At 42.4% G+C, this 27,908-nt stretch overlaps 1 protein-coding gene across 1 annotated transcript in view; it reads left to right on the forward strand.

Annotated features, from left to right (window-relative positions):
• The window catches only part of CDH4 (cadherin 4), a 468,873-nt gene that overhangs the window by 407,173 nt on the left and 33,792 nt on the right, over window positions 1-27,908 (forward strand). The window contains exon 8 of the mRNA XM_075516899.1: window positions 14,514-14,651. Within this exon, the coding sequence (XP_075373014.1) occupies window positions 14,514-14,651 (138 nt within the window). The remainder of the gene's footprint in view (window positions 1-14,513; window positions 14,652-27,908) is intronic.

A 27,908-nucleotide genomic window follows, 5' to 3' on the forward strand; every position in this document is an offset into this window, starting at 1 on the left:
GGATAATTCCCAGCTCACAGAAGTTTAATGAGTATGAATTTGTCAATATTTATGCCTACAAAGAAAATAAAATATGCTGGCATTATTTATAACATTTCAGTAAGCTCGTCAGAGCAACATCATATATGATCAGGTCATGGGTTAACAAGTATTAATTATCTTGGCAGAATTATGCTTTGCGATTTTTCATTTCGGTCTGTTACTTTTGAGTATTTTATAATATAGGCCACTAAATTCAGGGTCATTTTGCTTCTCATATGCAATTCAGCTCTTCCATACGTAAATGTTTTTTAAGAGGAAATGTAGCCAGAATTGGAGAGAACTGAAATGCTGAAACTCCCTCTTGCAGCTAGTAGCCAAGAAACGGCTACATTCCTCCGATTTTATAACCGCAAGAATTACATTTCATCACAGAAAGATGGTTGGCAAGTTCCTCTTTCATACCTTGTGGCAATGTGAAGTTAATTCCATATTACAGGAACCTGGGAGGTTGTCAAGGGGGTCTCTGTGGTGCTGATTCCGTTATAAAATTTCCCCTGCAAAGATGGAACCTTCTCCTGGTCCCTCAAAGGCCTTTGACACTTGCAAAGATCCCGTGCATCCCTTAGATGACAAAAAGCATAGAAATTAAATGCTGCTTGATTAAGGCCCTGATCTGAGAAAATTAAATTCTGCCTTCAATTATTGAAATGGCTTGTGGCTACTGCTCCATCCTCATTTTACATACGGTCACAAGAAAGGACCCAAGTTACCCTGCCAAAGGTCTCCCTGTACAGCTGGGACATTTTAGGATTATCGAAAATCCTTCTTGGTCCACTCCTTTCTCTTTCAAATTAATAAACACAGCCTTTAAATTTCATACATTGTATATCAATACACTTCTTCTGGAGTACTTTCTAAAAAAACGTTCTGACCAGACCTTCTCCTCCTGCCGTTGACATTGAGCAGTTTGTTTCCTGGATGATAATGATTGCTCTTTTTGTAGTCTCACCTGGACATACAGTGACTCGACTAACGGAGATCTGATTAAGGCTGACAGGCCCAATATGGGAAGGAAAACGTCCCTGCTCATCACAGCGAATTCTTGCAGTGGCACTCTGCCAGCCCAGCTTCTCAGTCATTTAGTTTATCAGCAGTTTTTCAGTTTATCATGAAGCCGTTCGTTCCTATTCCTCACTTCCCCCGTTTTATCTCGTCTGAAACCTTCTGAGCAGGCAGTATATTGAGTTGTACAGGTCTTCACTCCCCAAAGCAGAAAGCACATACCCTGGAGGGTGGTGAAGTCCTGCTGAAGCTGGGCTGCCATAGAGGTGGCATCGCATCCTTCAAAAGGTATCTGCAAAGCATCTGAGTCAAGAGGCTGGGTTTCAGACCTCATTGCAATGTTTCTCTGCTGAGACTTTGGGCACAACAGAACCCAAAAGATGCAGACTTCATCACCAAAACGAAGTTTGCCCGAATGCCCTGCAGCCACTTGCTATTGCAAATCTATGATTGCTCAATACAGCAATCAATATTTTCCTGGGATCTCTCTGTTTCTCATTTCCCAAATGTTTTACCCCAGAGAGCAGTGAGTGCTGAGAACATCAGGAAGCTCTATGCTGTTAAGAGTGCTCTCTGCGAAAATTTCTTTATTTTGGTGACCTTCCGTTTGTAAGAGTACACATAATCCATTCATGTCTTCACTCAAATCCATTAATACAATGTTTAATAAAAAAATCTTTATTTTATATTTATCTAATACATCTACATATAAACATTAGGATCAGTAACTTCTAAAAAACAGCTGAGATGCCTCGTTCCAAAAAGTATAGCATTTTATCCTTCATTATCCTAGATCTTGTTCAGTGAGTGATTTGTACCATCTAAGTGATTGTAGCTATGTTGCATTTGGTAAATTATCGCAAACTTTATTACCATATTTTGCTCTGGACTTACGTGTTTTTTCCATCAGATTCAGTCTGAATTATATCCTCCTCCTTCTACACCAAGACACAGTACAACAATCAAGTGTTGAATCAACTGCACATTTTTATTTCTTGTGTGTTACATCTTTAGCGTTAATAATATATACAAAATGAACAAGATCAAATCTCACTGTTGTTCAAATGTCTTTGTTTCATGTCATGGGTCAGAATTTCCAGCCAGCTCGACATCCTTCACTCACAGGATAAGCTTTTGGTTACTTTTCTCATAGCGCTGAAGGTCTTTTCCTTTGCACCTGTTTTCATATAAAAATTGACTTTTCTGTAATCAGCAGGGCTTGCAGGTTAGCTCAGGTATCATCCACGTGGCAGTCAGAGCAGGGGCAGGGTTGATGCCATACAAAGCAACTCTACAGTTGCTGCTGTAACAGAATGGTTGGCATCCTTCCCCGGCTTCGGGGGTCAAAGTTTGCAGAGGAGGAGTCTGCAGCGGAGGAGGCAGGCAGGACTTCTTGCTGTATGTCCCATGTTGCTCGATCGCCGGCACTGATCCAGTAGACCGAACATTAGTGATGCACACAAGGTGTAGTACCCAGGATGGCTTTTTAACGGGGGGTCTTCCAGCTGAGTCTACACTGACTTAACCTGCCCAGTTGATCATGTCTGGAGTGTTTGTCCACAGCACCTGGAAGAGCGTAGCCCTCTCAAAAGCCAGGGAAACGAAGCCATTTGCAGGCAGAGCTGGTTTTGACAGAAGCCCCCATTAGTATTTCCGACTTCACAACCAAGCCGAGTTTCTTTTCCAGTAATTCTGTCAATCACATTCTCTCTCAGCAAATCGACACAACATGACCCTTCCCATACTGGGTAAAACAGCTCTTAAGGGAAATACAATAGGGAGCATCTCGCATTAATCTCTTCTCAGTTATTTGACTGTTTTCCACTAACCTTTCATTCTGCCAAATTTAATTAAATCAGCTGCTTTTCCAACTATAACCTGTTCCTTCACTGTTTGGATGTTCCCTTCAATTCATAATGGTGAAAGCATATATGATATGCAGCTAGCAAGGACTTAGCCAAGCTATTTTCTTAAAATAACTCTCATCAATGACACCAAATTAGTTTATTTTATCCAGGACCACACAGAGTCAACACAGTACAGATTCCCAAGACTTGTGTTGTGCTCCTGACTGCCATTAATTTTAAAATCCAGGATCCTTGTGTTGTACACACCATGTGTATATGTATAGGATTAGAGGAAGTGGTTTGAGTATATTAGGTTGACTATATTACATTGATTTTATTTTTTTAATTACTGCATTGACAGGATTTAGAAAAACTCATACTCCTAAGACTAAAAAGGTCTGACTATAGCAGCAGTGTCATAAGCGTGGAATTTCAAGCCTATCTGCAAAAATGAGACCAAGTATAAATTATGAGCAATATTATGAATATTTATTCACCTACACTGATGTTCTTGATGATCATTTTCAAGCTTCCAGCCCAACAGAGCTTAAAGAAGGCAGTTTTACCTGAATTGTGAAAGGTTTTTCTTCCTCTTTTTAATCAAGCGAGATATACCAGAAAACAAATCAGGCTGATAAAAACAGAAGTCAGACTTACAAGAAAAACAGCTGTAGCAGCTAAAGGGCTTAAAGCAGAGAAAGTAGGAAAACAGCATGTGGGGCTAATGATGGGTGGTTTTCAGGTTTCAGAATACATTAAGGCATTCTCCCTGTTTATTAAATTGCTCTGGCAGCATTTGACAGCAAAGGTTTTGTGGATTATAAGAGTGCAATGGACGTAACTAGGATATTTTTTTTTCCCAAAGCCTGGCCTTTGGGTAATCACCAAGAAGTTACACACTATAGGAAGAATTTGGTTTGCACAAGTCCAAAGAAGGCCATTTTTTATTTTCAAAAATGTTTCTCAGATTGTTGTTTGCTTTCCCTTCTCTTGGTCTGCCTGGGGTTTTTGGATTTTTTCCGTCTCTCAGCACTCACTCCCTTTGTCAGAAAGTGGCAGACACAAACTGGAAGCAGCATCAATTTAATGCTGGCATATTTACCAAAGGGCACCTCTCAGCAGCAACGGTTGCCGTGTGACCACCTAGACTTTGAACTATTGCTCGTCTCTTCCTGTCCAAGAAAAGCCGAATGTAATTTCATGGTTTTACAAAAATTGCCTCAGCCAAAAGTTGGAAGGCTTATTCCTCGGGTCTCCTTTTAAGTGCTTTGCAAGATGACCTGGCACCTCTGGGGCATAAAGCCTGCAAAATATTGACGGCAATTGAAAGCAGTGTCTGCTGGGTCTGAGTTGCTTCTTGTTTCTGCCAAGATGCAGAAGGATACCAGCTTCTGCGCCGGTACCCAGTGCGGTTGCCACCAGAGGGAAGGGTGCTGGAGGTGGGTACTTCTGCAGCCCTCCTCATCGGAGTGGCTGAGTGCTTCAGCAAACTAATGGATTTTTATTCTCACAATATCACTGTGAGATAAGAAAGAGTTTTCATTTCATTTTGAAGTGTTATTTTCAATTTCTTTGAGGCACGGAAAAATTAAATGACCTACTAAAGGTCACTTGGGGAGTGTTTGGGAAAATGCAAAAGAAATCCAGGTCTTCCAGGCTGCAGCCTGCAGCCCTAATCACAACCCTACTCTGTTTTGGCACCGACTCAGTGGCTGTAGTGAGAATCAAAATACATTATCCAAGATATTCGTCATATCTCTTTTTTTTAATGAAATTTATTTGTAGCTCATACCAGCTCACTGCCACCCTCTTGCATGACTATCAGTGGTGACAATCAGAAGCATGTAATTCATTTTCCTTATTTCTCTCCTGCTTCCGTATGGACTTATGTCTGATCTGTAGTTTGGATCACTGAAGAGTGAGATGTAACCCATTTCTAATGATACTGTGATTCTAATTTTGGTGTTAAATGAGAGAACCATATGAGAAGCTCATTAACCGACAGTCCTTCTAAACAGGAAAGTCGATACTATCCAAGGACAGAGATACTGTTACAACAGAGTTTCTGATACTAATTTTGATAATAATTTTGATAATAATTTTGAAGTCAGTCCGTAGCGCCTGAATAGCTTCAATAGACTGTGCACAACCCAAGTGCCTTTATGGGATTTCTTGAGGCATGGAAATCTATTAGGTCCCTCAGTGGCAGCATCAGTACGTAAAACATTTTAAGACTAGCAAAGAAATGCTCCAGAACACTGGCCTCTTTTTGGCGGTGATGTTCTTTTCATACTTATCTTCTGAAAACAGCCCAGTCCTTATTTTCTGTTTGCTCCAGGCTTGGTGTCTTATTTGCCAAGGCTCAGTCAAAAAAAACCAAAAAAATCCCAACAAATGTTATGTTCATGTTATAAAACTTCCCAAAACTGGAAAATACTGTCACAGTCTTAAATATAGAGGTACTCTCTACGTTTTGGGTGAACTTTAAAGAATGAGGACAATTTTAAAGCACTATTTCAGATATGGAAAACATTCTTTGGGCTTAAAAGTTTTTCAAGTAACTACATTCGAGTTTTGACAAATGTCTGTGCTCAAATATCAGATAAAAAATTTTGTGACCTCTAATCCCCATCCTTTGCAACTCAGAGTCTAGAACAAGTGTCAGGTTAAACGGCCCCTACTTGGCTATTAACCTTGTATACAGCATACTTCAAAACATGCTGTTTCCGTAAGTGGTGGCCAGCTGGGGTCAGAGCATGGCAAACCCTCTGCAAGGTGCGTTTAGGTCAGTTGACTGTTTTGGTGGATGTATTTTCCAGTAGGTCCCTTTCCTTGGGCAGAAGTTGCTGCATTGATATTCCTCATGTGTTCCACCGCAGTGGGGTTTCAGCTTGGGTGTTTTTTCAAAACCTTGATAGCCCAGGCTCAGTGTCTGATCCCTCAGGAATAAAACGCACTCAAAAAAAAAAAACAATCAGATTAATGTGGTTGCAGCATATTCACGCTCAAAAGCATCTCTGTTCCTGTTTAATATACCCCTTTGTACGCACAGTATTGCTAGCACCAGGCATTAAGGAAATCATGAAAATGATCCACCAGGATCCCCGGTCTGTGGTACCATTTTCAGTTATTTGTCTGCTGGGGGACTTTTTCTGGGTTTGTTTCAGGGCTTTTTAGTGTTTGGAGTTTATATTTCTAAGCTTCCCTTTGTATCCCTGACAACTAGCAGATCGCTTTCCGGGCTGAGATTCTCAGTCAATAACACCGCTCCCGGAGCTGGCTGTTCAGCAAAATCCTGGCTCTCACAGTGAAATTAGGTGGATGAGCAATTCCGTTTGGTTCACATATCTTCTGTCCTGGAGGCTATGGGAAGATGCAGCCAGGATGCTGGAAGGCTTTCAGTATGACTGCTAGGGTCTTCTCTGTACCTAGCGTGTCCTTTGGAAAGGTTTCCGCTTTCACCACTTTCACTGTCTGAATAACACAAAAAAAGGCAGCCGGGGCAACAGCCACTGAACTGTTTGGTCTCACGCTACTAAAAGGCCAAACAGAGTAGACTACTGAAAGGCTTTCCAGCATTCTTTGATTTTATAACCCCTCTGTGATAAAAAGATCATATTCACTTTCTTTCAGGTAACTTTTAAAGCACTTCCTCGTGCTTTTCATACGAAAGCTCAGTTTGCTACTGCGGGGTGTTGTACCCACCACCAGAAGCTGTTTTGCTTTCAGAAGCCACCACACAAAAGAGAAAATAGCTGCTAAGCTGGAGCAGGTCCCATTTATACCTACATGGGAGATTCAACACCCACCCTGGGAGAAGCTGGAAGAGTTGATTGCGTGTCTGCTGGTTAAAATGGGTTAAAATATCTAAATTGTAACACATTAAAATACTGTCTTAAAGTGCAGTAGCTTAAGCGAGAAAAAGATGGGTAGTATAAGGTGTGAGATCCCACTGGTTACAGGTCTCAGGTGCTGAGAGGGAAAGTGTTAAAAAAGAAGTTAATTGCTGGTTGTTAATCAGGCTGCCAGATGAAAGCCATTAAAGGCCCATTGTCAATATAGGTGCAGTGCCAAATGAAAATCCTGAGGCTGGCTTGTGGCCTCTGGACCTTTATTTGTCTCGGGAAAAAATTGGCATGTGTTAGGCTGATTTCTGAAGATTTGTGGAACAGCTCTTTCAGCCTGGTGGTGTGGGTGAAAACTGCCAGTGCTTCGGCTGGTGAGTCAGAGCAAGTACTAGAAGTGCTCATCAGAACGACTCCTGAATAAATATTTTCCTTCTTTCTGAGTCATGCGCGTTCAGCACTGCTGGCAGAAGTCCTCTGCCGTGGGGAGGGTTAGCACGAGAAGTCACCCTCTCCCTGCCTCCTCTGTACGCTCCAGTTAAGTCTGACATGCGTGGGAGTGGAGCAGTGTGTGAGCCGGGGATGACCCTTAGCACGGGGGGTGCTTCACCCTTTGAGAATAGCGGAGGAAAATCTCCCACGGGCGTTTGCTTGGCATGTGCCGGCTTTCCCACCCTCCGGCGCTCCATGCAATACCACCAGGCTGAAATGCGGTGGCGTGAGCAGCCGGGCAGCGCTGCAGCCTTGGCTTTAGTAGCACAGGAGAAGTGGGAGCATGCTACAGAGTGTGGTTCACAGAGCTGTGGATGGTGGGACCGAGGCTTTTCGTGAGCCGGAGGTGTTTATCAATATCTGGATGACAGGCAGGTTTGGTCAGATGGTAACAGGAGCTCACGGGGTCTGACCTGCATGTCAGAGGCCAGGATGTTTCACACCAACACCTTTGTTAAGGAAGAAAGCCGGCTTAATTAACACACCACTGTTTCCAGGAGAGTAAACTGCGCGTTGCTAGATAGAGTTAGTCCAAGGCATTGCCCCTGCTCAAGAGCTCTGCAATCACAGGTAGCTCATAAAATCGAATGTACCCAGATGCTTGCGGATGGGGAACACCATGCCATGCTGGAAGAAAAGCCAATATAACCCCAGCCAATTGGAGAAGATAAACCTGTCTGCTTCACTGTTCATGGCTGTGCAGCACTGAGTAAGTAGCCCAGTTCGTTTTCAAAATGGGGTCCCCTCCCTTGTTACAGCCGTCCTAGCAGGAGCATGAAACACCTCTGACAGTAGCTGGACCTGTATAGTGAGGTTGAGATGGAGCAAAAGTTCGTCTTTTTAGCTCAGGCAGCAGCAGCTTGTGCATTAAGATTCATGGGCCCAGGGTCTGGTGTCTGCTGAGGGTGCCGCATACATGACATGATGCTGCGCTGTACGTAAGAAATGAAAAGGTCAAGTTCTATCAAAGACTCTGCTCGACTCTGGCACACGGATGAAGTTCACTCACCACCACCACCGTCTCTGGGGAGAACTGTGAAAGTTGTCGGGTGCTCTGGTTGTTCTGTGAAAGCTGCCCTCTTCACTGAGCTCCCAGAATAGGGTTTTCTTCTGTAAATCTGTGTTCATATTTAGCCATGACTAAGTAGGGAGTATTAATATTAAGCATTAAGGGATAAATGCTTCAAAAGGTCTGCCGGTGAGCTTTGTTTAAATGATGGCTAGTTAGATCTTTTTTGGAAAAAGTATTTCTGCTACAGTCAAGTGAAGGTTTAGGGGGAGTTTGTTTGTTTGTTTTCAAATCGGCTTTCCTGGCTCTGGTACAATATTTATTACTAGTGTGTTCACCATCAACTATCTTACACCAAAAAAAAGTGAACGTCAAAACTTCACTATAGCATGCAAAGAAATTATTTAGAAAAAAAAAAACAGAGGAACATCCCATATTCTTCTCACTGGTATTGCAAAAGTAAGGGGAGATGGAAAAACACATAAATGTAAAGAAGATGTGAGGGTAGCCATGGAAGGAAATAGGATTTAGATTTTCTAGCTCCTTCACCAGTAGATTTCCTACTCAGTACATCCTACAGCAACGTCCTGGTAACCTTATTTGCTTTACCAGACGTGATGCTAAAATTAGCTAGTCATACATTCTCAGGAAGTGGTAATTAATTGGACAATATTTGTACAGAGCTTTGAAAATGTAGGTCCTAATTTTGCAAACCCTTTGTCCATAATGCAGATTAATTTAATCACATAATTACTGCATTTCTGGACTTTGGCATATACAGTTACCCAGCCTGTGTGTGATTTATAATAATTGCATGTGTAAACCAGGAATAGCCGTATTCCTAAAAATACTGTGCATGCACATTTCAAAATTGGGATCACAGATAGCACTTTATTACTAGGATTTCATTTTAAAATGCTTTGTTCTTTTAGACTCTCTCTCTGAATATGACTTAGTTTTATTTATAACCTCTCGCAAGACCATGTGCAGCTCAGCCAGGCGTTTGAGACGGTGTCTTTCGTACCAGCCTGTATCTTGATGGGGAGAGCTACTTGCAACAACTATAATTTTGTTTGGGGCACCTGTTCCTTTGTGTGTGCTGATGGAACAGGCTGGGTCAGTGATATCGATGGGTGTTAAGTCTTAACCATTTTCACACAAACATTTGGACTGAAAGGAGTTTTATTCTTTTTCTTCCTAAAAAGTTGTTTGTACACAGAGAATGCTGAGGGATCTGACTTCTGCTTTAGCTCAATTTGTCATAATTTATACCTAGACTAAAAGGATTTTATCCCTAATTTAATATATTCTTTTGAACATTTTTGCTCCTCAGACCCTGTATTAGATTGTTCCAGCATCTCACTCCTTTAGTGGTGAAGGACCTACTAATTTCTAGCCTAAATTTATTCATGGCCAGTTTATACCCATTTGTTCTTGTGTCAACATTGTCCTTTAGTTTAAATTGCTCCTTTGCCTTCCCAGTGTTTATCCTCCTGATGTATTTATAGACAGCAATCATATCTGCTGTCAGCCTTCATTTTGCTAGACTAAACAAGCCAAGCTCTTCTAGGCTCTTCTCCGGTGATGGGCTCTTCACTGCCGGCACCTGGTCGGATCCGGGTTGCTCAGCAGTGAATACAAGGGACCTGGATTGTGCACAGCATCCCAATGAGCCCTCGGTGCTTGGCACAAGGAATTAATATTGCCGTATCTGCAATGCTAGTACCGCACACGATGCGTTTGCTGACGACATTTGTGTCTTGCTCAGTGGCAGGGAGCTGGTGGGACGTGGTGCCAGTCCTCCTAGCTCGTGTCCAATAAACCAGCTTCCAGAAGAGTGTTGTTATTGGTCCCTTGCTGCGTTATCTTGTATTTTGTACTATTAAATCGCGTCTTGTTTCTGTTATTGTCAGGTTACCCTTCTTCCAAGCTGTTGCTGCTTCCTGTACGAGGCACTGCTATCTTTTTAACCAAGCCCTTGATCAACTTCCCATTACCCAGCTTAACCAATTTCTTCAACTAATTCCCATCTTCTGGAATTTAGCTGATGTATTTCTTTGTGGCACTGTATCAGATGATTGACAGAAGAGCAGACAGATTAGATCTGCCACGGTTCCTTTAATTATTCTTTCTTTCATAATTTTTGCCTTCAAAAGCCCTTCTTAGTTTTTAGGTCAGACTAAAACCTCTGCACTTATCAAGATGAGGTTTTTTCCCTTGGCTTAAGTAGAAGCCGCACATTTACTTTCCTCTAGCGTGAAGATTTGTTAGATTTATTAAAAATACTGGCCACTGGACCTCCCAGGGACTTTGCTGGTGCTGGGTTTTTAGTCTAGACCCCCTCAGGGCAGAGGCTCATTTCTCTACTTCCACAGCATCACCATCAGAGCAAACATATAGTAACTGTTTCATTTCTCTGGGTTAGGACCACTTTGTGTTACCTCTATGCTGTAGTTTCTGCCCTGTGCTATGTAAAATGTCATTTTTGCAAAGAAAGAGAATATGAGAATTATTCTGTATGATGAAAATGCCATCAAGAAAATGTCTCTCGTGCTTGGGGGCATGGGGCTGCTTTTTTTTTTAATAGTCGTAACAATAATAATAATATTAGGACAACAAACTAAGATGCCCCTGGAGATGTTGTGACAAATTGGAAGGACATGTTGAAATTGAAATTGATTGAATAGTTCAATAAAATCAGCTTAATGCACAAAAGCAAAAAGGTTAGCTACAGAAAAACAAAGAAATCAGTAATACGTTATCTGCTGGGGCCAATCTCACTGAAGATTGAATTAGTTATAAACTAAAACTAGGTACTTGAAAACACCACCCTTATATGCCCACACTGGAGCCTTTTGGATGGAGCGGGACGTGGACGGCAACCAGCTGCCTACAGGTGTAACAAATCTCAGACTACTTCCATTTGGTGGACTTGGCAGTGTTAGGTTTACGGTTGGACTCAATGGTCTTAAAGGTCTTGTCCAACCTAAATGTTTCTATAATTCTATTCTATGATTCACATGTCTTCATGTTTTTTGCAACTTTACATACAAACCAAGGCCGTTCTCCATGTCAGATTGCACTTTTGCTCTAAATGCAATAGTTATATCTTCAGCAATGGAAATACGTGCAACTTTGGTGATGTCTCTAAGTTTCCACCAGCTCACTTCTCGCATGTCCCTGATTGCTGCAACTGCCTCCGGTATCCTGAGATACAGTGCCCGCCTCAAACGTGTGCGTTCCCGTAACGATCCTACCTGATCACTCCATCCATTTGAGATCTGCTATAATTCCTCGCATTTTCTCGCTAGGCTTGGACTCCCTGCGCTTGCTTGCACATGTGCAGCGCTCCTTTGCCATCCTTCCCCTCTTCCCGTCCTTATGCACCAGCTTTTTGTGGCTGGTACATCTGTACATTACTAAATTCTGGGCATTTTCATTTTTGGCATTGTATTATCTGATTGATATAATCTTTCTTTTAAATTTCTTTAATTTAGTGTTCTGAATTTGTGTGGGGTTTTTTATTAACGCTGTGCTACGATGCTGTTGCATCGTAGTGAGAGGCACTTTGTTAAATAAAAAAAACCTTATTGTAAACCTGAGATTAATAAGACAGGGTCTGTGGGTACGCACACACACATGCGTGTGTCATCAGAGTATGTATAATTTCATAAGCAGTAAAATGTGAATTTAACAAAACTTTTAAATGAGACTTTCGAATCCCTTACCCCCTCTTGTATGAGAGGATTCATTTTTCCAGGGGAAGCTTTGGTTAAGAAGTGAATAAAGCAAGCTAGGAAGGAGCTGAAGGTGGTGGGAGTTTGCAGGCTGGGTCCCAGTATGAGTAAGTGCTGTGCAGACAGAGTGTGACCTTACCCAAAGTCTGCAGTTTGTTCTCGGAGTTCAGATTAAAGTTAGCGTAACGGTGTCACAAGTTTCAGAATCTCTTTTGACACAGAAACGGAGCTGCCTTTGCCGTGCCCTAGCTGGAGGCGCGCTGCCGCGACAGTCCCGGCGTGCTCTGCTGGGCACACCTGGGAGCCCAGCAGCTGTAGAGGGCTCAGGCTGCAAACACGGTCAAATAGGAAAACGCCAAGTTAAGCAAGAAGCACCCCCGCCGATGGAGGCTGTTTCATTGCCCTCGCGGCTGACGGAAAGGAAGGAAAATCTTTTTTCCTGCGGTTGCTGCTGAAGCACTGAAGCTTTTACAATAACGTGCGACAGCTACGCCATCAAATTGGAAACGCTGGGAATTACGTGTCTCCGTCTCGCTGCAGTGAGGGACATTTGCCATTTAAATGCACTATTGAAATGAGGTCTGTCATGTGGGCCTCCGACCTGTTTTTCTAATTTACGTGGAATCCGATTGCCGTTATGTTTTTAAATATCTTCCCCCCCTTCTATGATTTAAACCTAATTTGGCTCACAAGAATTTGGCCTGTTAGGGAATACTTCTGTCAGCCTCCCAAGTTGTCTATAAGAGAGAATAAGGAAGGAAAAGCTAAACATGAAATAGAAGTTACATTCACTAATAAGGACATTATTATGTCAGCCTTACAATTACCCAGTGCTTTACAAATGAAGTAATGAACGGCAACTTTTTGCGTGAGGAAAAACAAGGGCTAACAATAATTTCTCCCTCATGTTTTATTATACAAGGTAGCACGAGATAATGAAAGTGCATTTCCATAATATATTCCAGTTGCAAGGTGCTGATGGATCCCTCTATGTGATATCTTGTCAATTTAGCAGGTTAATATCTGTCAATTAAAAGTCCTGGAATCAAGATAAAGCTAAAATTCAGATCTCTGTTATTCTAGCAACTCAGAAGAATTAAAGAATTAAAGAATTAAGCCAGTTATAGCACTTCAAGAATGTTTATGTAGGAGTAGAGCGACCTAATTGACCTAATTTTACAGTTGGACTTGATGATCTTAAAGGTCTTTTCCAACCTATACGATTCTGTGATTCTGTAATTCTTGCCCTTTGAAATTTCAAAGGGCATTTGACATTTTACACACGCTTGTAACATCGGCACACGAACGGAGCAGCCTTCGAGTACCTAAGCTGTGTTCCGAGAGCAGGGGCAATCCAGCATGCGGCAGGTCTCTCCTCCCGGTGAAGTCCCTCCGCTTGGCTTTGCACAAAGCTTGGCCTGCATAACATTGTGCCTCCGTTTTGTTTTCACACCCTTCGGGCTCTCTGATGGAGCTGCTTGGTCCCTGCGCCCCAGCTCACATCTGTAATTGCACCTTAAACCTTAAGGAAGAGGGCGTAAAGTTTAGCTTTGCCCTGAGTCACACGGATTTTGGCTGGATCCCTCCCTGCCTCTCGGCACATCACTTTGCCCATATTTCAGGAGAGCAGCTTTGCCTTCATATCTGCCTTTAAAGTGCTCCATGTACCCTAAGCACGACACATGTAGACATCAATAGTAAATTCTGCAGATCCAAATGAAAATTTATGGTTGAGGGCAGTTTTAAAGATTAGGAGGCTTTTCTCAGTGCGGGCAGATATTCCTAAGTAAAGAGACATCCCAGGGAGATGTACACACATGCAAGATCAGACGCCCTCTCCTGTTTTATTCGGGTTTATTTTCCAGTGGCACTCACATACGGCGCCTTTTAGAAGAACTTGAACGTGTGATTTTTATGGCTGGCTCTATAAGGCTGTTTCTTTGAGAGCCATGTTGTTTGCGGTGCTCAGGAATTTAAATCAGTTCTGCTGAATTTTTCTTTATTGCAGCGAATATTTTTTTTCATACTGGACTTAAATTCTCCTTATTTACCAAGATTGTGTTAAGGATTGAAACACGGAGGGTATTTTAAGTATCAAAATGCTTTGTGGGCATCAAACTGTGTGAGCAGAACAAGCTGGAGGGCTGCCAGGCAACGTTGCTGTCAATTTTGGGGGTATAATGTTCTTGGTGATGTTTTCAGTGAAAACACATTAGCAAAATTTTTACTGGTTTTCAGAAGACAGAAACTAATGTTGCCGAAAATGCTTAAAAATTAATAAAAATGTTTGTTTCAACCAAGGATTTTTGCCATAAGATTTTTATTTTCCCATAAAACAGGTGATATCCACCAGTCTATGCAAAAATCCCTTCAAAAACGTGGTAGAAAATTTTATCTGTCTTTTTTACTAATGTTTTGAATCCAATTAACTTCTTAGTCTGCCTTAAGATTGCACTTGTATATGCAAAATAAACCAAAGCATTTTATAGGATGCATTTTTGTTTCTCATCTTTTATTTTCCTTTTTTTTTTTTTTCCAGAAAGTTCAGCAGTATATAGTCATTGTTCAAGCCACAGATATGGAAGGAAATCTTAACTATGGTCTCTCAAACACGGCAACAGCGATCATTACAGTGACAGATGTGAATGACAACCCACCTGAATTCACTACCAGCACTGTAAGTATCAATACATCAGCACAGTGATGCATGGACACACAACGTGTTTGTAATTCATGGATGTTCATATCCGTCATCTCTCTTAGCTGGTTTGGCAAATAGGAGGAACTTGATAGATAACCGTGGAACAAAGACTTTCAGGGGGAAAAAAGGAGGGAAAAAGGAAAAGAGGAATGATTCATGAACTAGCAAAACTATTTGGCGACCAATTTTGCTGAGGTACTAAAGGAGCTGAAATAATGTGGCAAACAGACTATGTCTGATTGCACCAAAGAGGATACAGTTGTTTCACAGCAATTGGCTGTAGACATATCAGAGTTGTTATTACTTATGAGTGAAATCCTGAGCAGTAACAAATAGTTTGGGTTTAGTCGCTCGGATACGATTTCAAGGAAGCAGTAAAAAATGGTAACAGGTATCCGGTAAAATTTGTATTTCGCTGATAGCTCTAACAGATGTATTTGTGTGCGCCGGCAGTAAACATGTAGACATACCTTAGTACATCTGGTTTTAATCAGTTAAAGATCTTTCTTATATTAGTACAGTATTTCTCCATTTTGTTCTCATGTGCTCCAAGTCGCTGTTACTGGGGGAAGAGGCGAAAAAATTGCAGATGACAAATTATTAGAGCTGGTTAAGGTAAAAATGAAGAGTTGGAAGGTGAAATGATGCGGTCTAGTTCTTTCCAGCCTTCATAATCCATAGACATAGAGCATCCGAAATGTGCCTGGTAATTTTAGAAACCACAGAGCAATACGGAGGTCTACATGCTAATAAATGAGAAATCATTGTGTATCCACCATCTATATTTATATGAGGGTAAACAAGGAGCAGTAAATGATGTATCTTAAACTGATACCAAATTTTTAAAACTACAGAAAGTCAAACTGCATTGTGCTCAAGTCACTACACATCCTTTGAGGAATGTTTTTATTATTTATATTATTCTGAATTTTCATTCCATCTTAAAAGATACGCAAATATTTAGTCATGTAGTACCAAAGTTTCCCCTTAGTTATACCCTTACAAACTACAAATATGTAGCAGAACTCAAGGAAGTCATGCAGAGCCCAGTTTATGCCACCGTGAACCCAGATCGGCTCCCTGCCAGCTGTGGAGTCCGGGTCCTCCTTCCCTCCCATCGCCATCGGGACCTGGGCTCATGGTTGTGATGTGCTCAGCTCCCGAGCAGCGCCAGCATTTTCTGACACAGTGACTTGGATCTAGATTCTCAGGAAAAGGAAGGCACTAAATTCCTCCTGAATCACAGAAACATGGGCTCCCAACACGTTTTCAGATCTGGGTGTCAATCTGCAGCCTGCGTTGCTGCTCCAGCGAGCGTAGGGTGGGTTTAACAGCAGCACATGTGCTTCCTATCTGTCGTAGTGAGTACACCGAGCTTTGTATTGTAAAGTTGGCATTAAATATCTCCTTAAGTATGATACATACAGTTGTGAAAAGCCATAAAAATGTGATACAAGTCTTGGGCTGTGTGGTCCTTTCTCCTGCCAGCATGGGATCGTTCTCTTGAAAATTTTATAGCTGCCAGTCTTACAGAGTTTTGTGTCTCTCAGGCCGTGAGACTTTTCACCACAGTGGTACGTGTGCCCCAGCTTGCTAGTGTTTGCGGGGGGGACCTTATTCTGCCAGGTAAATACTTCTATAACCTACATTTGAGTGAAAAAGGAATGACATCTAGTGGCCACGTCATTTAAGCACAGGTTGTTCCAGATGACCCAGGTTGCCTGGTCCTTGTCTCCAAATGCAAGGTAGGAGGTGAGGTTTCGGGGAGCAGGATGAGCCATGTCAGGGTTAGTCACACGTGCACATCAGTGCCTTCTGGAGGGCAGCATCCCTCCAGATGTGCTATATTTTAATGTCTTTCCAAAACGCTTTCCAAAGCTGAATCTGATGGAAGGTGAGACAATGGAAATTTGCTTTCAGGTGAATTCTGAGTATTTAATGTCTCGTTGTGTGTTAGACCTAGAAGGAATAAAAGCCATCAAGAGAATTACCCATAGGAATGTGTTAAATGGATTAGAAAATGCTACTCTTCCTCTAAGCAGGGTTGATGTGTACCATTATTTCTCTAATTTCAATCACTGAAGAAAGAGTTTTGCAAGGGCCAAAGGGCTTTATACAGTAGCACATGGGACTTTATAAAGGTTTGAAAACCAAGGGTGTTTTACAATAATATTTTCTGATTCTATGGAAACAAATATCTTTGATGTACTCCCGGGTATAGCCAGGATGAATTTCACATGAATATGAAAGTATAATATGTTTTTTCCCTGACTGACAGAACAGCATCAGGCTGATCAGTCTCTTTAAACCTGAGCTGAATCTCCTTGCTGTCCTCAAATAGTCTCATCTGCATTTTAACACCTCTAAAAAATAGCAAAAATCTCTTTCCAGGAAATCTACAGCTCCTCAGAGGGTAAGAAAGCCCATGGTCTCTTTTAAGACTGGGGACTGTTTGGAGAGATACAGCATATTTTTATTTTAAATACTTCTGTATTGAGATGCTGTTGTAAAAACAAAATAGGCTGAATAACTGAAATTGTGGTTTGCTCTTGGAAAGCTGCCAGATGAATGGAACTCAAGCAACTGTATTCAGCACAGACACATACAAAGGCCCACCCTATAGCGCTCCTAAATTACCTGTCATTCAGCCAGGGTGGTTTTAGACTTAATCGTTTCTGGATAAGAATGTAGCTCAGGAGGACACTGCACCATGCTGGTGTCACAGCTCATGTATTCAGCAGCAGGAATTAATGTTACTGTGTAAAACTTAACAACGGGATGGGAGAAAAGAAAGCAGCCACTGCGATGGTCAAGTCAGATCACGTCTGTAGTCGGGCACGCCATTCAGGGGGGTGAAGAGACTGCGTGCACGGACCATGTAAAAGTTCAGACACAGGCGTACAAGAGCCAAAATCACACGTCCACAGGAGTGGATGACCTGCCGAGGTATGGTGGTTAATGGACATCCAAGATAACAGATGGGCTGTGATCAAAAATGTAGTTCTAGATGAGAAGTGGAAAAAGAGCAATAAAATCACACAGATCCTTAAATGTACAAATTAAAGATACTCTGATAAAACTCCAAAATGATTGCATGCTTACGTGAAAGTGGATCGGTGTGGTTTTCATACCCTTTAGTACATCACCTGAAAGGCCGGGGGAAGATCTTGCACAACAGTAGGGGAAGAAGAAGCCCCACCTTCTCATACAAAGGATTCTGAAATTATATGGAGGGGAAAAATCAGTCTCTAGACGAAACAATTTTAAACTAAAGTCTGCTGTTAACTCTAAGTCCAGTCTCCGTCAGCAAGAGTCATGACCATCCTGATAGTCACAACCAGCACTACCCGCATGAAACTGCGAAGCGCTGGGGCACAGCGAGGACAAGGTGACCTCTAGTTTTTCCAGCTCTGTTTTTTGTGATGGTGAATATTTTCCTGATCTGCGATGCTATCTGGCCGTGCTGAGAAGCATCAGAGAGCAGCTAACAGTGAGGAAATGTCTCATGAGAGACTGCCCCAGAGTGGGAAGCAATCAGATCTGCACCAGAAGAGCGGAGCATCCTGTGAAATGCTGTAAACATCATAGGCAGCTCTTTTGGGCAATTTTAATGATTTAGTGCAGGACCGTGACCCAGGGAAAGCTCTTCTGGCTAGCTAAGGGACATCAGCCCACTCTTTGTGTTGTGTTCTTCATGTGACATTGTTGCTTGCAAAAATAAATGGAAAGAGGCAATTCTTGCCTCTGCTGAAGAGCAGAGGTATGAATTCTGGACGAGCAGAGGTAACACCGCCTCCACAGCGTGCCCAACCAGCCCGTGCCCATGCCTTAGAAAAGGGTAGTGTAATCCCCCGTGCCCAAGTTTTCCATAGTCCTTAGGGCGTGATTAGCCGTGCTGGTTCATTCTCGTGGCATTTTTGGTGGGTTTTGCATCTGCCAAATCATCAGCTGGTGTAAAACAGTGAAATTTTAACTGGACTGCGTTACGAAAGCTTTGTAGTAAGTTTTACTGGGAAACTGGCTCCGTAACTGTTACAAGATAAAGGTACTGGTATCAGTGCGCCCTCTGTTATCCAGAGTCCCTGTTACTCGTAACAGGGTCATGTCCTCTGACATGTCTTAATTATGTGGAAATTCCTCTGCCTCCCTTCAAATGTTTATCTCTTGTGTGCAGGCGAGTTGCATTTTTTCTGTATTAATATAGATCCATAGCTGAGCCTCTGGCCAGATGCTCACCTCAGATGCAGGGGAGGTGCAACGAAATTAGTGTCGGTATTTCAGAGATTAAAAGTCAGCTGAGACAGAACAATGCTGGATAGTCTCAGGTGAGATTTTATGCAAGGTGGAGGCATCTTTTTTGGTCGCGGAAGGAATGCCTTTAAGTCCAGTGAAATCTTTAACTCCTATCAAGCAGGATGCCCTTTCCGGTCTGACCCATGATACCATTAATAGCCATCCAAGGGTTTCCACTTTATCTAGGGAAATGCATAATCAGAGGGGAGGAGAAGTTAAAGAAATCCATGCCTACACTTGACTCATACAAAGTCTATTTTTATCGTATTCAATCAGGAACAATCAGGCGCAGAGAGGAGACGCCGATGAATTTGCATGATCAGACTTCTGTGTCTTAAATGTTAATTAAAAGTTATTTTAAATTTGCCTACTGTGCAGAACTTGTTTTTATAGTAGCCCGTGTAAGGGAAGTATTATTTCACAGGGCCGAAGTACTCATGATTAGTTGAGCTTGTGGATTCTTGGGAAAACCTGCCTGGCAATCAACCTCTCCTTTAAAAAAAAAAAAAAAAAAAAAAAAAAAGGAAAGAAAGGAAAAAAAGAAACTGGGCTATTCAAGTTCTTTAAGCTGCTGAGCCTTAGGAAGTCTTATTTAAAGCTACTTTAAAATTTGCCCTTTGGCACTGCTTTGAGAATCTCCTCTTCCGAGGCTGAATCCAGTGGAGCGTGTTTTAAAGAGGCAGCTCTGGGACCGCATCCCCTTCCCCACCGCACTGCCTTGCTGGCTCATCTCGGCGCTGGCTGCCATTAGGAACAGCTCTAAAGGTTTAGGACCGGACTGTTGCGCATGGGTGGGCGCTTCCCAGCTCACAGCGCCCGGGCAGTGGTGACTTTTGCTGGCCTGGGAAAGGCAGTCTGGCCAAAGACTGGCTGTGAACTCCGAGCAGAATAGCTGGTACAGAATAACACGGTGCACAGAGATGCTCATATTCTAGCAGAAGGGGATGTGTTGCTGGGTAAGGTTAATCTAGTTACAAAGTGGATTTGGCTAATCAGTGGAGGAGCAAGTACTTGTTGCAAGTACATCGGAAAAAGCAGTTCTTGCCAGTTTTTAACTGGGCTGTTTAATTAATAGTGTCAGATCAGACTCATCTCTGGCTGCTACAGTAGTGCCGAGTTAGTTACCTGGCTCGTACTGTACTGAATCTGTCAGCGATGAGACCTGCGGAGTGAAGAGCTCGGCGCTTCATGAGCAAAATGACATGGAGAGAGACCCAAGTTAAAAGGGCTTTTTGTTTTTGGCGCTGCACTGCACTGCCAAAAATGTCTGACCTTGTCTGTGCAGGTATTCTGGCTCCTCCGAGGACTATGGGCAATGCTAATGAGCCCGCTCCGGAAAGTGCTTTGACATTTGAAAGTGAAGCAGGCTCTCAGTGCATCACTGCCATGCATTGTCCTTTACCATAACTAGTTCTGCATTCTCTCCTTTTGATGTTTCCTTCCCATTTTCTCTCCTGTCTCCACCCTGATACACTAGTGCACATCATTCTGTGAAGCTAAACAAGCCAGGCTCCTCCAACCCCTTTTTACGTTCCAGCTTTCCGTTCCCCTAGTTATCTTGCTAACCCTGCTGTGCACCAGGCTCTGCTCAGATGTCTTTCTTTTGACCAGATTTGTATCTACTAATCCAGATGAGATTTTTCAGTGTCTTGAACAAGAGCACTAATATTTCCTAGGATCGAATTTGCCTTTTTCACAGCCGTGGCGTTGCGCTCCCTTAAGTCCTCCTGCTCTGTGAACTTGCCAAAATTCTGGAAAAGCAAACAAGCATAAGCCAAAATTTTATTCCTTGTTCTGTGTGCATTTGTTCTCATGTTAATGCTGTTTGAGGACAAAATATAGCTGTGCATCAACCAGTGCATGAGCAACACTGTCCAAAGCTGCAGAAACAGCTGATGTGAGCTGTAAAAATGTGACTTTTTTGCAAGTGGCAAAGCTTGGGGTGAATGCTTCACCTGGTCTCCAGCCCCCCGAGTTGAATCCTGCTGAGCTCTGTTTTTAACGGTGAGTTCAGAAATAGCAAAGTAGCAAAGAAAACCCTCAGCTTTTGCTTCAGGCTGAAAGATACTGACTTCCAAATGACTGCAATGCAAAGATGTAAGTAGGTCTAGTTTGGAGAAATGACATTTAATGGTGGTAGGAAACCAAAATCAGAAACCAAGTCAGCCTGCCAGCGGTTTGGGGTTTCCTAAGCACATTTATAGCCAGATGTATCCAGAAGCACACAGTACATGTGAGCATTATGAGAAATCCCTTTTACATGCATGCTCATGTTTTACAAATTAATATTACGCTGTGAAGGGAGAACCCAGCAGGAACAGGATTTCAGTGGGATTTCCCACAGACAGATAGATGGACCAGGATGCCTACCAAGGGTTGTCCTAAAAAGAGGTATCACCACAGCTGATCCAGGGGAAACCAGTGGCAGTGGGTAGCTAACTATCTCCCAGGACCTGGGCACGCGTCCAGATCTGGAAAAGATCAAGGGCTTAAATCTTGAGCACCGTGTACCTGATTTCCCAGGGTATAGACTAAAGCTGTGTAGGTAGTTGCCCATTCAGATCTCATGGTCCCCATCATTACACCTGTGCCATTCAGAAAATCTACAATGACATTTGAATGTGGATTAGCCTGGATGCTACGGTATTTTAAAATCATCAAAATTATGCCTGTGGCATAATTTAGAGGCAGTTGTCACAAGAGGCAGAAATCAAGGTGAACAGCACAGGTCAGAGCTGGCAAGGGGAAAGACCTAATACCATGGTGAGAAAATTTACAGGACTGCGTTGTTTTACAGCTGAAAACAAACCCAGGAGTTCTGTACAGTCCTGCAGACAGGATTTGTCGTTAAAAATCAATTGTGCTTTCATGGGAAATCCCAGGTGACTGTATTCGCTTGCAATTTTCCGATCAAAATGAAGCTCAGCCAAACTACGCAGTAAAGCTTGGGCTGTTATAGAGCTGTCATCGTCTAACTGAAATAAATTATTATATTCAAGTGAATCGAATATGCCCGGTAGCATTTGGGTACCTGAGCATCTACCTAATTCTCTGCATGTTTCAATTAAATATATAGTTGGTGAAGTCTAAAAACTAGAAATCAGTTTAGTTTTCCTAAACAAGAATTCAATGTTTATAAATTGAAATGGGCTTTCTGCCTCTCATTACATTGCAGGTCCTGATGAAAACCTTTGTCATGAGCAACGAATTAGACTAAGGGTGTTAGGTGAAGGGGTAGCAGTAACAAACGGAGAGAGAACAAGCAGAAACAATATTCTTTCTTCCCATCCTATCTCAGCCTTGCCAGGGTTCACCACACTATTGTCAGGGGCTTTGCTGCTACAGATATGCAGATTAGCCGTGGTTAGGAAAGTATTTATGTCTTCATAGAAAGTATTTACATCTTGACCTGCCTTTTGAATCAAACTCACCTTTGGATACGGACCCCGACCTAAATGCAAAGCCTTTCCAGCAGAGCGTAGGAGATGTGATGCCTACACAGTTTTGATTCTGATAAGGAATCTGTGAGATCCCCAGCTCGGGGTGCAGAAGATTTTGTGAGCAGTACGGCTCTTCCCAGGCACAGCATCTTTAAGTGCCTGGAGGCCCTTTCAATGCCATGCTATGGAAAACAAGACACGCTTCATACTCTCTTGTGGATACTCAACTTTTGCTCTTTATTTTATCACCTCTTTCATCTAAAATGAAAGATATTTCTCAGTTTATGAGAAAGCAATAATTCCCTGTGTCTTAATGAAAAGAGCATCAGCCCTTTCTGTGATTTCTGTTAATTCTTTACACCAGTGTAACATACGACAGAAAGGATGGAATACCTTCGAGACTACTTAGTGTAGTCTGCAAGATGGATAGATAGATACAAAGATGTATATGTACAAATACAGAAATATAGATACACATATAGCTAGATTCAAAGCATAGATAGATACTGATATAAGGCAAATAGTCATCAATAATCTCCAAGTCCCTACTCCCAAATAAATTTGGTTTATGTGAATTATCCCATTACATTGTGTGGGTATATATGCATTGATATAAAAAAATGTGGTCTCCTTGATAGAAGTGTCTTACTAATAGAACCCATTAATCAACACCTAAATTTACAGTGGCTTTTGTTTTGTTTATTTCCTTTCAGTACATTCATTTTCAAATTATCACCAAATTAATCATGTACAGTGCTTTAAACCAACTGCCGTTTGGTGAAACAGTTCTGGTTCCCCTTCATTACACTGAGCATTAGTTATTAAGGCACAGTTCAAGGCTCAGTTTAGCCTGATTCTGTCCTGAACCTAATTTGAATCAGCTAGATTCTTCTTTGTAAATGGGTCAGTCACACAGAAAAAACATCAAATGTAATCTTGAGATTGCAAAAAAAAAAGGAGAGAAAAAGAAAGAAGATGATAATTTTATTTCTCTTCATTGATACCTGCCTGGTGGTTAAAAGAAGGATTAAAATGAGGTCATTAAACTTTCCTTGGAGACAAAACCCAGACCTCAGTGGTAATATGATTAATCAAATATAAAAGTGAAGCTACCCTGAATGAATAACTCATTTTTATAAAATATCTAATTACTGAAATGTCGTCTGCTGTAGAAGAAGAAGGGGGGGAAATTAATTGCAATAACAATTCAAGAAGATAAAGTTTTTCTGAATTAGGTCTACACAAGAAGCTAAATTGAGTTGATTAAGTAATTTTGGTTTCAGGAACACCCTTGATGGAAGTTAGTAGTAATGAATTTTTCAGACCTCGGAGTTTAAAATTGCCGAAGACCAGTGATTTAAAAAATGGGAACGATAGTTTCATTACAGATTTCAATTTTCTGTCACCAAAAAAAAAAGGGGGGGGGGAATACAAAAAAATACTCTATTGGTCTCTCAAATTGGACACATGTACGGCTTGGTGTAAAATCAAGAATAATATAACCTCCTCTCTTGATGCGAGAGAGTGCAATCTCAGCCAATTAGAGCTACAACACCACACGGGAGGTAGAGCCCACGGTGCTGCTCGTGCCCTGCTTCTCACCACGTCAGTGCCTGGAGTCCAGGAGGTGCAGCACAACCGCTGTGCCTGTGTCCCTCATGCGTATATGCCCACCTGTAACGTACAGCACGATGCTCTCCTTTCTTTACAGTGCTTGTAGGTAGCTGTTCTTAATGGGGTTGAGCAGCACGTGCATATCCATCATCAGCATTGCAATGATACATAATAATTTCTTTTGACGTTTGATTTTCTAGCCTGATGTTTTGCTGGTTTATGCAGTCGGGTTAATAGTATCCAAACACCCATGACATCTGTACACTGGCAAGACCACCCCCGACCCATGCGGTATGACAGCACCCATCAGCTATCGCTTGCCGTAACCCATTTGTCATGAGCCGTTTCATTTGCAACATCTGGCAGTGCTGTATCTCCTGGTGCGATGTCTCGTTTAGCAGGGACTTCGCTCCTCCTTCTCCTTCACTGTTTAATGTGGGGGGGGGTTGGTGGAAGAAGCTGTAGACCACATCCCCACACCATGCCTTCCGTAGTGGCATGGAGGAATTGTCCAGTGAGAAAGAGGTGCTAGAATGCGTGTGAGCTACGTGTGTGCAACGAGGTGTGACACAGCCAGGTGCCACTGACAAAATCTCCGTAGTCAAAGGAAACATCTACAGAGAAATACCCTTCCTACTGTGTGATGTGCTGTGATGGAAGTCACCCTGGTCTCCCCCACCTGATACCTGTGTGTGGATAGACACCGTTCCCATAATCTCTGGTGTGTCAGTCAAGCTAACATTTCAAGGAGAAATCAGACATTAATGCTCCCATATCTCACATATCTACCCACACTAGCGTTTCTTTTCTAAAATTTATCTGTCTGTAGGATTTCTCTCAAATGTGAATGATTTTTTCTAGATTATGTGCCTCTTTCTGCTTTTGGATACGTATTAAATACCCTAATTCTCCTCCTGAGCCCAGACCTGGCCTTGGAGGGCACAATTCAGTTGCCTGAATGTAGACACCCAGCACCATCCGGGGGGTCCCTGGTTAGGCAGGATGTCCACACAGCCCTGGCAGGTACGTCTCCACGTCTGCCAGATGTCCCAGGCAAATACCCATTTGTAGTGGAATATTTCATTATCTTAGAAGTACACGGCATCTCAGGCACTGATGCGAGGCTGAGAAATATAAATACATTTTGTAACTCCATTATTGCAAGGCACTGAAATAAATCCCCTTCTGAAGTTGGCTAACTTCCTTGGGTCGGCAGGTTTTTAATTCTTCAATATTCTGTTGCCTTAAAAACAGTTGCTTCCAAGGGATGTCATTTTAAGAGGATATATATCTGGAATTTCATTAAGCACATTTCACTTATGAAATCTTTAGTGACATACTGGGGTGGGGGAGGGAGAGGAGATTTAGCAAAGGATTTGGTAGTGCTGTGAGTTTTCTCTTATCAAATGTTTCTAACTGTCCAGGATGTCTTCACGCTTCCCAGTTGTAGAAGAAAGGGTCAGAACACAGAGAACAGCCAGAGTTAAAATCAAAGAGGGCGGTGAAAAGGTTTCACATAGTTTTTTTGAGCATGGTAGAGTTTTTCAAACTGTTCAGCTTAGTGCAATAATGTGTTTTAATTGCCAGAAAATAACAAAGAATAAATAAAAACATTTTCCTTCCTAAATTTACAAGTATGTAGTGACTCCCTCTTTTCTTTGACCCAATATCCTCCCATTTCTCCCTGCATTTCTCTTCTCTGCTACATGCGCTTTGACTTTCCTGTTGTAAACAAAATTTCAGCTAGAAGCCTCTTTCTCATGGCAAGTCTGATGAATTACGCAGCATTTAATTTAGTCTTCATTCCGTGTTCTGAATTACTGTAAGCAGGCGGGCATGCGTTTTTCTGTAATGCCAGATTTTGATCTACTTGAGGATGTCCCTGCTCATTGCAGGGGCTTGCACTAGATGACCTTGAAAGGACCCTTCCAAACCCAAACTATTCTATGATTCTCTGATTTTAGGGACTCCATCGGAAGGTGAGCTCGGAAGGGCAGGTTTCCTCTGCCTGCTTCAGGGCAATGCTGCAGCTGAACCGTCTGGGTTTGTCTGCAAACCGGAGGGGCTCTTCAGCAACCCCTGCAACGCTGAGACGCGTCCCCCGCTCCTGATTCCCTTCCCGTAGAAACCCCAGCACAGGGGAGCAGGTGGGGGGCACACAAATCTCCCTGTGGGTGGAAGCTCTCACCCCACTGACAGGCATTGCCGTTACATTTAACGCAGCGGTAAGGACATAAAAAAATTGGCCATCGTGGCACCAGCTCAGAAAATCACATCTTTAAACCACAGTAGCAGCACTTTTACGATAAAACACGTTTCAGTGCCTTTCTCCTACAAGGATGCTCTGTCAAGTCAGGAACCCAGTTTATGACCAGACCTTGTGGGTTTTCCAGCACCTGATTGTGGTGTTCAAACCTAGTCATTAAAAAAAAAAAAAAAAATCCCCCTGTGTGCTAATTCTGAGACTAATCTGGAAACAACAGAGATTTCAATTGCAGTGCAGAGGAGGTTTGAGCCGGAGTCAGCATGCAGACTGGCTGAGCTGTGCTATGCAGGAAACTTGTTAAAAATCTCAATACCAGGATTATAGTGTACATAAAAAATTCAGTTTCAGTACTCTTAAAATTCTCCCTTTCCCAAATATCCATCTTCAGATCCCAAAGGCACATGAGCAGCTTTTATATTCCTTAAAATCTGAAAAAATTAAATTAAAAACTCATTATGAGAAGTGGGCAGTTAATAAGAAAATCCTAAACCAGACTTATCAGCTTAAGGACCTTCTTTATGAAACTTTATTACAGGTGCTCGAATTGAAACATCCTCTTCTATACACATCTCACCAAGAAATACGGAGTCAGACCTGTGGAGTAGGTTTTCCTCACTTAGGGGCTGAACTCTGTCACACAACTTTTGTTGGTCAGGTGTCGCGGTTTAACCCCAGTCGGCAACCAAGCCCCACCCAGCCGCTCGCTCACCCTCCCCCCCGGTGGGATGGGGGAGAGAATCGGAAGGGCAAAAGTAAGGAAACTCGTGGGCTGAGATAAGAACAGTTTAATAATGGAAATAAAATAATAAAAATAAATAAATAAATAAATAAATAAATTGGAATGGAATGGAAAACAACAAAAAGAGAGAGAAACAAAACCCAGGGGAAAAAAAACAAGCGATGCAAGCGCTCACCACCCACCAACCGATGCCCAGCCCGTCCCCAAGCAGCGATTGCTGCCCCCGAGGCAACTCCCCCAGTTTCTATACTGAGCATGACGCCCTATGGTATGGAATAGCCCTTGGGCCAGTTTGGATCAACTGTCCTGGCTGTGCCCCCTCCCAGCGTCTTGTGCACCCGGCAGAGCAGGGGAAGCTGAAAAGTCCTTGACCAGTGTAAGCACTGCTTAGCAACAACTAAAACATCAGTGTCTTATCAACATTATTCTCACCCTAAATCCAAAACGCAGCCCTATAGCGGCTACTAGGAGGAAAATTAACTCTGTGCCAGCTGAAACCAGGACAGTATCCACCCCTTATTCCATGCCATCTATGTCACGCCCAGGTCCCAGACTTTCCAATACATTCCAATTAATCTCCACCACCTTTCCTGTCTTTTGATATATATATACACACAGGTATCATTCCCTTAGTCTAGGGACCATCCCTCTAAAATGTCCTTTGAGTTCATTTAGTCCATGACTTTGGGTTCCATCTGTCGTAAGTCTTTCAGGGCAGGAGAGATGGTGTGTGGTGTTGGATCGTTGTAGGCTGAAGTCAGTTCTGGTTCCATCACCACTGCACTTGTCCGGTTCTATCATCGCTGTGCTTTGCTCAGTTTCATCAAAATTAGTTCTTCATGAATCTGGGTGATTTTTACTGTAATACTGTTGATATGGCA

The sequence above is a fragment of the Mycteria americana genome, chromosome 14 (genome assembly GCF_035582795.1).
Source record: "Mycteria americana isolate JAX WOST 10 ecotype Jacksonville Zoo and Gardens chromosome 14, USCA_MyAme_1.0, whole genome shotgun sequence".
NCBI classification, from domain to species: domain Eukaryota; kingdom Metazoa; phylum Chordata; class Aves; order Ciconiiformes; family Ciconiidae; genus Mycteria; species Mycteria americana.